Source organism: Neopsephotus bourkii, unplaced genomic scaffold, assembly GCF_033783945.1.
Source record: "Neopsephotus bourkii isolate Nb327-2 ecotype Australia unplaced genomic scaffold, CSIRO-AGI_Nbou_v1 NB_1820, whole genome shotgun sequence".
NCBI classification, from domain to species: domain Eukaryota; kingdom Metazoa; phylum Chordata; class Aves; order Psittaciformes; family Psittacidae; genus Neopsephotus; species Neopsephotus bourkii.
Window position 1 is genome coordinate 14332661 of NW_026902293.1, and position 15783 is coordinate 14348443.

Genomic DNA, 15783 nt, shown 5'->3' on the forward strand with positions numbered 1-15783 from the left:
ATGTGCTGCCTTTTAACGTTATTGCCTTATGATTACAGTCCAATGCACTGCCAAGTCATGTGAAAATCAATGTATCCAGACAGACTTTGTTTGAGGATTCCTTCCAGCAAGTAAGCCTGCAAAGATTGTTCTGTTTGTTTATCAAGACAAAGCATAAGAACAAAGATGGCCATAGCCAGTTCAGACTAATGGTCCTTCAGGCACAGTAAATCTTCCTCTGGTGTTAGCCAAAGAGGATTGTTATGGAAAACTGGGAACAGAAGTATTGTACAACACTTTTACCAAATGATCCTTCAGCTCCCAGCTGTTTACATTTGAAATGCTTCTTTAGCTTGATGTGGTTTCTGGATATTTTAATAATCCTCAAGGGGCTTCTTTGAGCTGGTCTGTGCTCCTTTTGTGAACTTTTTGCATCTGCAGCATCCTGTGGTAAAAGAGTTTTGTAGCTTAACCACATTGCATACTCTGTTAACTTAACCACATCAGATTTGCTTTTCTGATTCTTGTGATTATATATATTACAAAATAGTGTTTTCTGCAATTAAAACTGGTGTCCTGCTTTGTCCTTCAGAGGTTAAATCTGTGTAATTGAAGCTTATGGTTCTTGAGCTGTTACAGTCTGTAGCCAATGTATGTTCTTTCTTTATTTCCCTGTAACAAGGAGAATTCTTGCTGCTGTCACCACCTCAAAAACTCTTGGGAGGGATTCTCTATAAGCAACAATGAAAGTATATTACACTTATTTTGGATTAAATTACTTTTTAAATGATTTGCCTAAAACCAAAATCTGTAGTATGTCAGATATGTTTAACATTGCCAGATTCCCTGAATTGCCTTAGGCAGAGTATAAGAACAGGGCAGTGCATTTTCAGATATGCTCTCCCACTTGCTAACAGACTGCTGCTCAAGGATTTTAAGTCCAAGTTAGTATATCTGTTCATTAATTGCATGGTGCATAAGATGGTCTAGTTGCTTGTCAAATCTATGTAAACTCTTGACATATATTGCATTTCTGTATCAATTAAAGAAAATCTGAATAAGAAGGAGTGATTATATTGACAATGCATAATTTATAACTTGTTGCAATTTTTGTTTCTTTTTATAGATTATGGCATTAAAACCCTATGATTTGAGGAGAAGATTGTATGTTATATTCAGAGGAGAAGAAGGGTTGGATTATGGTGGCTTGGCAAGGTAAAAGAAAATTTATTTAAAATATAGGTATATGTTTTAATAGCACTCTAACCTTGATTTCTAATGTAATTCTGTTGGCAAAGAAACTGCTTGCTTTTGCAGTCTGACTCTGGTTACCTTTTTTAGCTTCCCTTAAGGCGTTAAGGAGGTGAAACTGACAGCACTGGCTGTTGTTATGGGTTATAACATTACATTAGTAAAACTGTGGTCTCAGTTATTCAGTTCTTTGGCAAAGATTGATGTTTAAATTGGAGGTTTTTATGCCAGTTAATTGTTGTAGACTGAGTTATATCATAAACTTTCTATCAGAAAGTTCCACTTAAGCTGGATGTGGGGACTGTGGAAAAATTAAAACTGTTTTGCTTATTTGGAAAAAAGGAGTCAGCACCAGATTGGTGCTGGTAAGAACAGTTCTTCTTACCTGGTTCAGGTAAGAACAGAAAGGACATGAACAAGAGGAGAGTAGTGCAGCCATGAAGTAACAGCAGATGAACAGACTATGTAGGCTGTGCAGGAGTGCAAAACAGCTAGACTACAGGATTTTCTAGAATCTGAAGTGGAACTTGAAGGGAAAATCTGGTAACAGGAAAATGATAGCTAAAGTGTGTTTCACCTTTTGACCATATAGAAGATAACCACTGACGACTATTGCCAGCTACTTGACTGAAATGTTACTATTAGGATGAAAATGTCAGTACTACTGCAGATCTAGGGAATTAGAAGTAGTTGTAGGTGATAAAATTTTTTGAGATTTTTTTGGGGATTTTTTTGTTGTTTTTTTTTTTTTAGGTAAAGGTGTTCAATTTTGGCCTGGTTTATGTATCTTACTAAATGAAGATCAGCAAAAATGTATAGTATTTGCAAGTAAGGAAGCTTGCCTCTGAAGGTTGAGCTTCTTTGCATTTACGGGTGGTTATACTTCTGAATTACAGTATCTGATAGGCTTTTGGGCAGTGACAGCAGGGAGGAATCAAATTTCTGTTTTGCATGGGTTTTGTTTGATGGGTGTCCCTAACATGATGGCCCTAGGCACAGGATGGGCACCAGGAGAGTTCAAGTTTTTTGTTCCAGAGAAACAAAGTATTCCAAAGAAGTGATGTTAGAATAATATAACTAACATCTGTTAGTCACAGAAAGTAACAGAATAAATAACAAATGTACAGGTAGTATAATTTCATAGTTTTAGGAATAAGTCTTGGCCAAGATTTTGTATGTGAAATTGAGAGCCAGCAATTGTAATCTGAGCTGAGGATTCTTAAGTGACACCGTGTAAATGTTCATGTGCTGACTTGCTAATCTCATACTGTATTAATTCAAGCTGCTGCACCTGGGTTTTTGCCTGTTTCTCAAGAGGCTAAACTTGGTATTCCCTCCAGATTTTTACCTTGTGTTTAGCAGAACCAGTTTGACACTAGGTCCTGTGGCTAGTTCTAGCTGTTGATGTGAAAATTTGCTTCTGCAGACTTCTCATTGATGAGCGATTTCTTTGATTCATCCTTTATCTGGCTTTGATCTAATTTAAATACCTGTTAAATATGCAGGGTTAGTATTGTGTCAGTATAAAACCAGCATAGAATGTTGTACAGCATTCTTGTGCTCATTAAAAGGTACACAGAACCCTGTTAAGAGTTATCATATCCTGGCTGCTTTTCTCTGTTTCCTCTTTCTACTTGACCTTTGGATTGGAAAGATGTTGTTGCAATCATCATCTGTGACTTGATCTCAGGTAAATACAGAGATAGAAAGGATGCTTCTTAAATGTGACAGCTGAAAGGCAGTCAGGATGTAATTCAGTCCCTGCAGGATAGACTTTTAGGGTTTTTTTTGTGGCTTTCTCCTAACCCTAATTGTTCAGTTCCAAGCCTTTACAAAGGGCCTGATACAATAGATCCTGAGAATATGATTGCTTCTGAGGTCTGTGATTATATGTAAATGCTATAAAGCAACAAATACTCTAAAAATCAGCTATGCTAATGATGAAATACCAGATTCTGTTACTATTGGTGGTCAGCTGAGTTGGAAACTATGAAAGTGGTGAATAACATGCCCTAGTTAAACCTTGACAAAAATATGTTTTCCTATTGTCATGTTTGCTTAACTGGTAGTTTGTTAAACCACAGTAACTGTGTGTGTTCCACTGTCATACTGGGAAAGCAAATAAGCTGTGCTGTGGTTTGGGTTTTTTGGTTTTGTTTTCTTTTAAGCACTGCTCATGGAATACTTGTAGGTTTTTTTGAATAGAGATTGGAGACGTATGCAGTAAAGCAGACATGAGGAGGGTAAATACTATGAGGCAAGGACTCTGTAGGCAAAAATGTTACTAAAATACAGCTAAAACTTGTGCTATGAGGGTGTGTTCAAGGTGACAAGCTTAACAATTTCTAAACTATGACAACCATGACTTTCTAACATTATTGATTTGAATAATGATTTTTTTATATTTAAGAAGTATATAATGCCATATATTATTCTATGATTCTAATACAGCATTGGTTATGTTATTTTTCTAAGTTTGCATATATTTTGACCATTTTTCTAGTTACCTAAGGGGAATGGTGATAAGCATCTGTATTTGATGGTTTTTATGTGTATACATGTTTTTTTTTCCTTAGAGAATGGTTTTTCTTGCTTTCCCATGAAGTACTGAACCCTATGTACTGCCTATTTGAATATGCTGGCAAGAGCAACTATTGCCTGCAGATAAATCCAGCATCAACAATCAATCCTGACCATCTTTCATATTTCTGTTTCATTGGGCGCTTTATTGCCATGGTAGGTTAGATTTTTAAGGTTTTATTATTTGCTGTAGCTATACGTTTATTCCTGAACAATACTTGTTTTTACAGTTACTAAAGGTTATATTAATCTGTTAGAAATGAAAGGCACATAAGGTTATTGAGCCAAAATACTCCCAGAGAGTTAAGTCTCTTACACAAGCAAGTTTCCTGGGATAGTGATGGCAGTTAGTATGGCATTCAGTATATTTTATCAATTGGATGTGTGTACTACATGCAAACTGCTGTTTGGTTGAGTGTCTGAATTCTGATGCTCTGAAAAATGTGACTGGTATTTTCCAAAAAAGGCTCCTTTGTTAGATTTTATATACCTTATTATATTTGAAAAAATGAGTTAGAAATTTTTTGTGGCATACACTGAGCCTTAATTTAAACATACGTACTTGGATACAAAGGTCTGATACTAAGGAGAGCAGAAGCTGGCAGGGAGCTGATTCTCTGCCATCAGGTGTCACTTAAAAGCAGATGAGACTTGCTGTATGTATCATTTTTTCTTCTTGTACCATCCAGTCTGTTTCCTATAGTGGACTTCTACTCTGTCATATTTCTTTCCTTCCATGTAGTGATACTGTCATCTTTCCACATAATCATCATGATGTCTACACGTAGCCCTCCAAGCATCCTGGAAAATGGTGACTAGGGAAAATAAAAAGTAAACAAAAGTGCATTTTCAGATGGAAGAGACTTGTTTTCTGTTCTTCAAGCTGTGTGTATGAAATCAGAATAAATACCAGTAAACTATAACAAAAGGGGGGGGGGAAATAATTTCAGACTTACAATAAAGAAGTTTTGGGGGTTTTCTTGGTTTTACTTTTCTTACAGATTCTTCTTGATAAACAAATTTATTTAGTTTTGATGAGAACATCTCTGATTTTGAGGATTTTATGGGCAAGCTCCCTGACATTCCTGTATTTCTGTGCTGTCATGAAAGCTTATTTCATTGGGTTAACAGACACAATGGGCTGCCAACATTTTTTCTTTCTGTTGGAACCCTCAGCAAGCTATAATGCCATTAAGCAGGAAGATGTGATAAAGCCAATTAGGTGCTAGAGCCAAATTCTTTTAACCAGTGATTTTTCTTTTTTTTATCTTGTACATAAGATAAAATTTGTAGTTGAAATGCTAATTTCAGAAAATGTAATTCATAAAAATAGGGATCATAGAAGGCCTGTAAGTTAATTAATATACTTTAATTAAAGTATTTAATGTAATTAAAAGACAAAGTTTCTATCTTGAAGTACTTTTGTATTTTAACTTCAAATTCTCTAAGGGGAGGGAGAGGCCTGTGTAAAGGTGCCTGATGTGGTCAGTTGAAAGGTTTGAGTATACTGATTGTTTGTAATGGATGGTATTCCTTACAGTACTTCCTGGAGATACCCTTTAGTGGCTTAAAATAGCTCAGGTAATAATGTAAATGGAAATAATTTCAGGGAGTTTAGGTAGGCTTTTTAAGTACATTTGTAATTTCTTTTGCTCTCACAGTTCTAAAATAGTTGTGACTTATTTTGGCTTTAAGTGCTGAAATAATAACAGATGCTTTTGACCAAAATGGGGTTAAATGTAAAAATGCACATTACTGTAGTAAAAACCTGTCAAATGAGGTTGGCTGAGGTAACTATTATATTTTGCTGTAAGATGACATAGACATTAAATGAGATAATTAAAGAGCTGAGTTTTGCAAAAAAGCAGGAAATCCCATGTGTGGATGCTGCACTTGGCATTTAATTTTTCCATTTTGATTAGCTTGCTCTCCCATGAGAAGTATAGACCAGTTTAAAAATAAATAAATAAATGTCTCTGTTTAAGCTTTCCTAAAGCAGAAGATAGTGCATGCTAGAGTGAGCCCTAAGGGGGTAATTAGAAGGTGGGGAGGAAAGATGTAGCCTTGCTTTTTTTTCTAGAGGAAATGGGCCATTCCATTGGCTCTTATTCTGATAAAATTTCCGCTGTAAGGAAAGGCAAGCAATGAATGCCATACCAGACCAATGTTTAGGGTGATTTTTTAAAGCAGTATTTTCATGAAGAAAGTGTACTTGGTAAGGATGAGGAAAAAATATTTTCATATTCATAAAAAATATTTCATATTTTCAAAAGCCGTGCTCTGTTATCACTCAAATGCACTAAGTGAGGATAGAGGTTCACAGTGTGTATTTGTGTGTGTGTGCTATGCTTCAGTACTAGAAATTAGCTTACACCTCTTGTGCATGTATGGAGAGACAAGTGTAAGTACATGTTTTTGTTTAGTTTGGGTTTTTTTTTCAGTTTAATTTTTGTAGTAGAAGGTAGAATTTCATTTTCAGTTCTGTTACCTGTAAAAAATGTGATTCCAAAAGCTCTTTCTGAAGCAGTCTGTGATTATATTTTTAAGGTATTTTATACAAGCTGCAGTAACACTGTGTAAAGGATGATTTTGCAGGATGTATGTGCTACTCAAGTAGGATCAAGTAGGATCAAAAAACACTTGGCATATATACCTATTCACATAATAAAGAGGAAACTTGGTAATTTCCTCTTTTCTTAGACTTCATTCTTTTATGACAAGTTAATTTTTAATCAGATAATTTCTAAATTCTAATGTTAACATATGTTTGGATAATGTTGCAAATTAATCATTCTTTTTTCCTTCCCTCTTAATGCAATGTTTCATTCTTTTTAAAACCAAGCTGCTACTGCTACTTGGTGCTTCTTATTATTTGAAGGAGAAAGGAAAAAAAGAATTCAAGTCCAGAGAAGCTTCAATAATTCAGCAGTTCAGTAAGAGCTAAACAGACTTCTTTCTGTTCAACAGGCATTGTTTCATGGGAAATTTATTGACACTGGTTTTTCTCTGCCTTTCTACAAACGAATGCTGAGCAAAAAGCTTACTATTAAGGACCTAGAATCTATTGATACTGAATTTTACAACTCCCTAATTTGGATAAGGTTTGTAGACTATTTTGTGTGTGTGTGATGTTTTATTGATTTTTTGTTTGTTTGTTTGTTTATATAGAACCCATTTTGTTTATATAGAACTATTTATATAGAACAACCTTTTTTTTTTTTCCTCTTTTCATTCAGGGATAACAACATTGAAGAGTGTAACTTGGAAATGTACTTTTGTGTGGATATGGAGCTCTTAGGAAAAGTAACCTCACATGAGCTGAAATCAGGAGGTTCAAATATCTTGGTAACAGAGGAAAACAAAGAAGAATATATTGGGTAGGAAGGTGTAGATGCTGCAAAAATTTATTCCGTATTTCTTCTGTTGCTCTAGTCTTTCTTGACACAGTATATGATTTTTTTTTTTCTTTTCCTAGTACTGTGTAATTCTTGGGACTGTTATTGAGATGGTATCTTGGTGCACATAATCTCTTGGAACATTTTAATCTCTCCCATTCCCCTCTTCCCTCTCCCCCAGTGTCCCACCCCTACCCCGTTTGTCCTCCTGCCCCCATCCCTCTCAAAAAAGGAGACCACAAAAAGAGAAGATGACCTGTCTTGTTATTACATGTACAATGTGAGAACAGGTGAAACTGAAAGTGAGCAAAGCTATTTTCAGTGATATAGGTAACGAATCCAGGTGGAGGGAAGCCATGTATTTGACCGAGAATTTCTAAATTTTTCAGAACTCATGCTGTCACTGTGGAAACTGAAATCCAGAATGGTGTACAGTGTGGTGTGATTTAAACTGCTTTTTTTCTTTGTTCTGTTATGCTGCTCTTTCCTAATGTTATCACTGCCTTTCGTTTCCTGAACCTCTGTTTCTGGTCCACCTATTCAGAGTGGTGTCAAAAGGAGATGTACACAGGTTCTTTTCTGTGATACAGTGTATGTCCAGTGCTACACATAGTTTCCTCTTAAATTAACATCTTTGGTCTCTTGGTGAAATAGTTTCTCTAGTATGCATATATATTTGTTGTCTTTTTTTTTTTTTTATTATTATGAAGTGGCTTGACCATTTGAGTTAAAACTTAAAAAAAATGTTACCACTTCCTCCAAATATTAACATAAATCAGAAGCTCATAACAAAAAATGACTATTCTTTTTTGAAGGTGAAAGTAGTCTCATGCTGGAAGTATGGGGCAGCTGTAGTTACAGATGTTATCAGCAACAGTATTTCTTACTATTCTTGGTGTACATGCTCAAGAACAGAATGTTTCAATGGAAATGTTTCTTTTCTAGCATTGAAACACTATGTTTATGCACTTTTTAAGCTAAAGCAAATTTTGCCATAACAAAACTGTAATGCCCAAGAAGCATCTTTTACATGTAAAGGCTGCTGATTTTTTGTCAATGGAAGGTTAATAATACTCCTGTTATATATATATATGTTTATTGCAATGGTAGTCTAAGTACACCTTTTACTGTTTTCTGAGTTTGGAGATTTGTGATACTGTTGGTGTGGTTGGTCCCTTACCTTCTATGGAATTGTACAGTATAAGAAAGTAGAATTGAAGGGAGCTTTACCTTATGGGAGCACACATGCAATCATACATGTTTGAGCTTCTTCATGATGAGTCCTAATTTATTATTTAATTTATGTTTGTTCTTTTCCATCCCAGGCTAATGGCTGAGTGGCGATTTTCTCGGGGAGTTAGAGAACAAACCAAAGCTTTTCTTGATGGTTTCAATGAAGTTGTTCCTCTACAGTGGCTGCACTATTTTGATGAAAAGGAGCTGGAGGTGAGGTTTTCTGGTCAACATTTTTAATTTCTGCAAAGGTAATACATATGGAGTGATTAAGTGAATAGATCAGATTGAATCTCTCATCTGTGGCATGCTGCATTTGATAGGTTCAATTGTCCTACTGGACAATTTAGTAGGAGCAGTGGGGGTAAATCATGGTGAAAAGACAGTAATATATTGAATTGGTGTTTTGTGGTATTCAGCATTTGGCAATTTTAGATTCCATCCTCAGTATTAAAATGTGTTTTGTAAATTTCTCTGGAAAGATCGCAGAATCACAGAATTGGAAAGGACCTTAAGATCAGCTAGTTCCAACCCCCTTGCTGTGGGCAGGGATGCCTCACACAAGACCATGCCACCCAGGGCTCTGTCCAGCCTGGCTTTGAACACTGCCAGGGATAGAGCATTTACCACTTCTCTGGGCTACCTGTTCCAGTGCCTCACCACCCTCAAAATGTCAAAAGATCAGCCTATGAGGTCACAGGTGGATCTGTTAGTCATAGAAGACTACTTCCTCTGTGGTAGATGGGTAGAATTATCTTGTAACAGATGTCACGGAAGTTGATTTTGGTGTACAGTGATCACTTAGTTTTACATACATAGTCTAGGGTAGGTTCTAGAGTCATAACACTCCAGGACAGAAAGTTGGAGGAACTGACAAGGTTTGAAACTGAATTTTGCAGATCCTCAATATGTGGCTCAAGGGCTGATAACAGGAATTGCTTGCAGGCACCGTGTTTACTTAACAATCTGCCTGACCTATGTTCACTGTTGGGGTTGTGATTTGTAGCAGGGATAAAAGGCTCTGTAGGGCTTCTGAGACCTGCCAAGGTTCTGTATATAGAATGAGCAGTGTTCTGAAAGCTTCTTAAGTTGAATGGGATTTTTTCCTGTGAAAGGACGTTGATCTGTCTTCTTTGTTGCTCAGTTTTCTAGGAGGCTTTGCCTTTAGCACTTTCAGCTTTCACTGCCTCTCATAATGAATATTTTGCAAATGTATACTTTGCAGTGTGTGCTAGTAGTAGCAGTAGCAGCAATGTAATCATTAGCTTGAAATATGAGGCAAGGTTTTAATGGGAAAAGTAATATCCTCTTTAATATAAAATTTCTTTTTATGGGAAAGGTACTACCTTTTATTATTGAATTATTAGCCAGAAAAAGGTCCTGGTATGCAGGTTTTCAGACCACTTAAATATATGAACAATTTTGGGGAAGTTCAGTAAACTTAGGATAAAGAAAAATCTTAACAGTGGAGTATAGTTAAAAATATTCAGCCTTTTTTCTGGGAGCAAGTACTTCCATTTTTGTTAGTCTCTTATACAAGATACAAAATTAACTAATGTATGTAGATGTGTTTTGTCAAGTAACCATTCTCTTTTCTAGGTTATGCTCTGTGGTATGCAAGAAGTTGATTTAGCAGACTGGCAGAGGAACACTGTTTATCGTCATTATACAAGGAATAGCAAGCAGATCATATGGTTCTGGCAGGTATGTTGATCTTAAGGGTGGAAAATGGCAGATGGATACCTGCATTACACTTGGATGGCTGGGTCCTGAATAATTTTTCTAAATCTTGTCCTTTATATTGATTATACGGTGATGGAAGTTTTTTGTATTCTTAGCAGTGATCTACCTTTTAAGCATTCTTCTGTGTAGTACACCTGTACATCTGAAATGCCATATACTATTTACAGTTATTGTCATATTAGCTGTACTAGTCTAGCACTGACTGATTATAACTCACAATTCAGTGAAGTTGGATAAGAATTATTTTCAGGAAAAAACCTCAAAAAATTCTATACAGGCTCCCAGTTTCTATGAATTTCCCTAAAGAGAAATCACAGCTACGCACTTCCTGTCTTATCATAAGTCATCATTTTAGGGATGCAAATCATCATTTTTAGACAAAGTTCCAGTGAGAAAATGATGTAAATCAGTTATTTTTTAGCTTATTTATATTGTTAGAATAATGTAAGATCTGATGATATGATCTGGTTTTAAGAAGCTTTTCACTAAAAGAATAATTAGTAACTTGGATGTCATTTTAACATTTATAGAACAAAAATACTCATTTTGTTATCCAGGTCTTTCTGAGCTAAAATCCTGGATGTATCAATGCCTTCTCTCTCACTGAAATGTTCACCACCTCCCTTCGCTTTCCTTTTCACTTTCCCAGTGAACTTCTTTCCATAGTGCTGCAGCTGTTTTGGATGGTGTTTTCACTCACTGAGACTGCCATATGTAGGGAATACTTCACTCTTGAAACACCCAGAGCCTGTGGTTAATCTGTCACTGTGTTTCATCAAAATGGCAGTAGCCTTCATATAATCATTGGCATGATTTATATTATAGTGTGGAATACAGTAGATAAAGATTATTCTTGTTTGCTGTTCCCAGCCTTCACACTGTAACAGTAGACAGTGCATATAATCTGAAATCAATGTCCCTCCACCCAATTTTGCTGAAAGAAGGAAAGATAAACTGCTCTCAAGGTGGTGCCTTTTAAAATGGAACTACACTTTTTAAGCAGTTTTGTCGTGTTTTTGTTTTTCTTCAACTATGTTAAAGATTTTTAGTAAGTAATTTGAATTTCTGTACCTAGTTTGTAAAAGAAACAGACAACGAGGTTCGCATGCGACTTCTGCAGTTTGTCACTGGCACTTGCCGATTACCACTGGGTGGATTTGCTGAACTTATGGGTAAGTAAAAGGTGACCTCAACTTTTATACTGTACCTGTTCCATTTGCAAATGAACCATGCTGCAAGTTTGCAGACAGCAGGAACTTCATGTGCATCAGCTTGGATCTAGAAAGGCTTTTTATATTGGAAATCCCATGAATACTTTTATAAATTATTAAGAAGTTAGATCATTTCTGTGAGAAGAATGTTCATTATCAGGTAACATAGAATAGCACATAATGAGCTCTCTGTTGTGTCTGAGTTGTGTCTTATGTCACAAACGTATGACTGTGAGGCATCCCTGGCCATGGCAGGGGGTTGGAACTAGATGATCTTAAGGTCCTTTCCAAGCCAAATCATTCTGTGATCGCACTTTTGAAAATGTTTTCTAGGAAGTAATGGTCCTCAGAAATTCTGCATTGAAAAAGTTGGTAAGGAAACCTGGTTACCAAGGAGTCACACTTGGTGAGTTGATGCGTATAAACTTTCTGTACCTTAAGTGGGTTCTTACCTCTGGTCTTGCATTGACCAAATCAAATGAAATGTGTTTGAATCAGTTCTCTTATGTCCATCTTCAGCTTCTTTTCTTTGATTTCTCTGACATTCCAGTATTGAAAACTCTAGTCTAGTTTCCCTATTCTTAAGTTTTGCTGCTGCACTGTACACAGTTTGTTAGTATTAGATCTATCAAAAGTATTATATAATTTTCCTTTCATAGAACTGAGGGGTATTTCCATAATTATTTTAGAGAATATTAAATAACTGGCAAAAGTCAAGTCGGTATTAGATATATTACATATTATGAGCTGTAGATATTACATCTACAGCTATTAGATACACTTATTGTACAATAAAATTGTAAAAGATAAATGTGATGAGAAAAAGTACCACGAGAGAAATGGCAGGAGACGTTCAGAACAGGGATGCTTAGTCAAGACAGCAGGTTGATTTTCCTGCCAGGCTGCAGGCTATTATTGGCTTGTCATTTCTGTGCCAAACTGGTGCAACAGGCACCCAGATCAGTTTCCCCTATAGACTGTGTGCAAAGTAGACACACCTTCCTATGGCAACATTGTAACAGTAATATTAATCACACTAATGATAACAGAATTATTAATATTAATAACATTGGTGATTAATTAATAGAATTAATAATTTCAATTAGGAATTATCTGATTTTCTAGTAGCTGAAAAAACTTCACAGAATCCTCCATTTTCACCATTTCCTCCACCAGTGCTGTTTTTCCAAGTGATGTGTGCAGGAATTAAACATCTCTCTTTTCTGACGTAATTTTGAGGAAGACATGCAATGAAACAGAATTTTGACAGAAGCCTGTTAGGGCAAAGTTTAAAGGGGAAAAAGGCCCCAAGCTGTATCTAGGCATGTACAGAAAGAAGAATTCAGCTTTTTCATGCTGTTGCTGGAATTTGGAGATGGATTCCTCTATAATGGTGAACATTTCCTTTTGTGTTACATACATTCTCTGTTTCTGGGGCTGTCTGTAATCTTCAAAGGCTCCGGATTTTATCTGATGTGATAAGAATTTTTCTTAAAGTACTCTGGTTTTACTGCTCATAGAAAGGGGAGTGAGATTGCACTGTGCTCTCTTCATTTCTAATGTTAGATGAGAACATTTTTAACTTCTACTGTAGCAGTTAAGCTCTGTAGTGTTCTACCTGGCATTCAGCTAAACTTAACATTTTGTTTTTTTTCTGCTCAGTTTTAATCGTTTGGATTTGCCACCATATAAAAGCTATGAACAACTAAAAGAGAAGCTGCTCTTTGCCATTGAAGAAACAGAGGGATTTGGTCAAGAGTAGAAGTGGCTTCTAGTCAAAAAGGAGATCTTGCATAACAAAAGGCCCAGCCAACTAAGATTGCACACTTAATTGTATATAAGCTTTTTGTTCTGTACAGTGATCTTTCTGGAACTCTAAAAATATAGGTGTTCTCTGTTCTTCCACAAAGATATGCAAAACAGTTCAGCCTTTTCTACTTTTATTTATTGCCCTTCTAAAAGACCAGAAAAACCCCTCATAAATTTTGAAAGCAGACAAGAGACTTATTTAAAATATATATAAAAAGTATAAATATATATACAAATAGGCTCTAGTTTTATAGAGCTTTAAGTGTATGAGAAGTTGCAGCCATTTAAAAGGGCCTGGATTTGCTTTATCTTGGCTTTATTATTCAGAAAAATGTTTAAACTGCTCTGTGTTCTTTCTTAAGAAACATCTCCAAGTTTGTTTTATTGCATGGCTGTTCTAAGAGGTGTTAAAGGCTTAGGCCAAACATATCCTAAATATGTAGAAAGATGCTGCTGGTATTTGAGACGACAGAGTATGTTGCTCTGTCAGTTTAATTTTTTTAAATACGTAAATAGCTGATATATCCCTCTCTACTGATGTAGCCAAGGTCATGAGTAAAGCCTTTACTACTTGCACAAAAGTCATGTACAGATAAGATGAATGTGATTTAATGTTGAAAGGAATTGGTGCCACTGTTCTGACTTACTGTAGGAGCTGAACAGAGTATTTTAATTCATTTGAGCAGCATTGAAATTTGTTTACATATTACCTTGGGTTATTACCACAGGGCTGTTAGGTAATCTTCAAAGAAAAACTAATAATAAAAGAGAAAATACTACACATTCTCTCCTTGGTCTGGTGTCTTACAGGTTTCTTTGGTTTGGTTTTTTGTTTTGTTTTTCAATCCCTGATGTCCTTTGTATAACTCTCTGTAGAGTATGTTAATGTACACTGAGCTAGAAGAGTATACAAAATGTGAACTTTGCTGCTTTCTGTGTTCATTCTCAGTTATTGGATCTAGTAAACCCAAATAAAATGAAAGTTACATAAGCTCTGCACAGGTAAAAATATACTTAAATACTGTTATTCCTCTTCTTACAGAAATTCAGATGAACCTGAATTAAGTATGTCTAAAACCTGACATCCTGTTGTGCAGGTCAAGTTTGCCTTAAGTGCACATTAGTATAAAGGCATTTTAAAATTTGGTTTATTGGCATTGAGGGCATTTGCTGAACTGCAAATATGTGTTTAAACCACCCCTGAATTTAACACCTTATTCGTGTGAATGATATTAAATGCTGCTTTTAGCAAATTGTGCTTCCTTATTATAGAGTAAAACCATGTTTAAAATTACCATTTGTATTATGCTTTAAATATTAACTGTAAATTCCATTACATTTAACTTATACAGAATTTTGTACACACATGAAAATGATTTTTTAAATATGATTAAAAACACTTCTGTAACATATCATATTGCACTGTTAAAAGTGTACATGCAGAAAAGCTCATGTATCTTTCCAATACAGCAACTGAATTCTGCCAAAACTTTATTTTTCTACACATTGGATTCTCTTGAGGCTTTGTATTCTATACACCCAGCTCGCTGTGGAGCTGCTAACCTGCACATAGCTGTGATTAACACTGGTAGTACAACGGGCCCAATAGACTGCTCTCTTACGTGAACTTTCTGGAAGAGTTCCAAGTATTTCCACCACTTTTGAGAGTTTTTCATACTACACCAAATGTCTTCTGCAAATCCATGTTCATAAATATAGCATCAAAATAATTTGAAGTGCAGATCCATTTAAATTATGACTTAAGCTGGTTAGATGGAGGAAGCTTTAAAGAAAAAAACAACCACCAAAAGTCAAAGGTCAGGTAACAGAAGGGCATGTGGCTTGCCTGAAAGACCATTCAGAGGGGTGAATGTCACAGAGCTGAACTTTATGAATTTGCACTAATGACTGACTTGGTGACCCACTACCAACTGCTGAATTTTGTGAATCTGTGAGTAAGTTGAGCAAAATAATAATAAAAAAAGACAGCACATCACGAGCATGTAGTTGCTTTATTGTTTTGGTATTTTAGCTGTCTCGTAACTGCAGGGTTTTTTCTGTGGGTAAGGGTTAGAAAGGAAGGAAAAAACCCCATACCCAGTGGCCCTCTGTATGTGGCCATATGATCTATGACTTGGTTTCAAAGGGCTGACTGAAAGCATGGCTCTCCAGGGGAAAAAAAACCAACCAAACCCACAACTGTTTATATTCCTCTGTGTGTGTGTGTCTGTGTACAGGTAATGTAGGCTTTCTGGGAATTTCAGTAACACTGCATTGTAACTTTCTCTCTTTGCATTCCCCTCAGTTCTGCTGTGCTCAGGGGGAGGGAGGAAGACAGGAAAGAGAGGGAAGGCATCAAAGACTTGGGGTCAGATGAAGGAATAAGGGAGGCAATACTACCTGAAGGAACTACTGTGTAGTTCATGGGTTCTGTTTGCTCTTACTGCAAGCAACTCAGCTGTTTTTCTCTCAACATTCAGTTCTTAATTCAGTACCTGGATTAGTCTTCCTGTGTGCAGATACTGCTTTCTGTATCAGAAAAGGCACATTTTCACTACTGACTTGCCCTGAGCTTGGTTTAT

At 36.0% G+C, this 15783-nt stretch overlaps 1 protein-coding gene across 5 annotated transcripts in view; it reads left to right on the plus strand.

Moving 5' to 3' along the window:
• Positions 1 to 13987, plus strand: part of WWP1 (WW domain containing E3 ubiquitin protein ligase 1) — a 58543-nt gene extending 44556 nt beyond the window's left edge. For all 5 annotated transcript variants that reach the window (XM_061342846.1, XM_061342848.1, XM_061342847.1 and 2 more), the window contains 10 exons: positions 39 to 110; positions 1106 to 1194; positions 3807 to 3966; positions 6778 to 6911; positions 7047 to 7187; positions 8531 to 8651; positions 10038 to 10142; positions 11257 to 11353; positions 11726 to 11798; positions 13055 to 13987. In XM_061342846.1, the coding sequence (XP_061198830.1) occupies positions 39 to 110; positions 1106 to 1194; positions 3807 to 3966; positions 6778 to 6911; positions 7047 to 7187; positions 8531 to 8651; positions 10038 to 10142; positions 11257 to 11353; positions 11726 to 11798; positions 13055 to 13154 (1092 nt within the window). In that variant the 3' untranslated portion in view covers positions 13155 to 13987. The remainder of the gene's footprint in view (positions 1 to 38; positions 111 to 1105; positions 1195 to 3806; positions 3967 to 6777; positions 6912 to 7046; positions 7188 to 8530; positions 8652 to 10037; positions 10143 to 11256; positions 11354 to 11725; positions 11799 to 13054) is intronic.
• The last annotated feature ends 1796 nt before the right edge of the window (positions 13988 to 15783 follow it).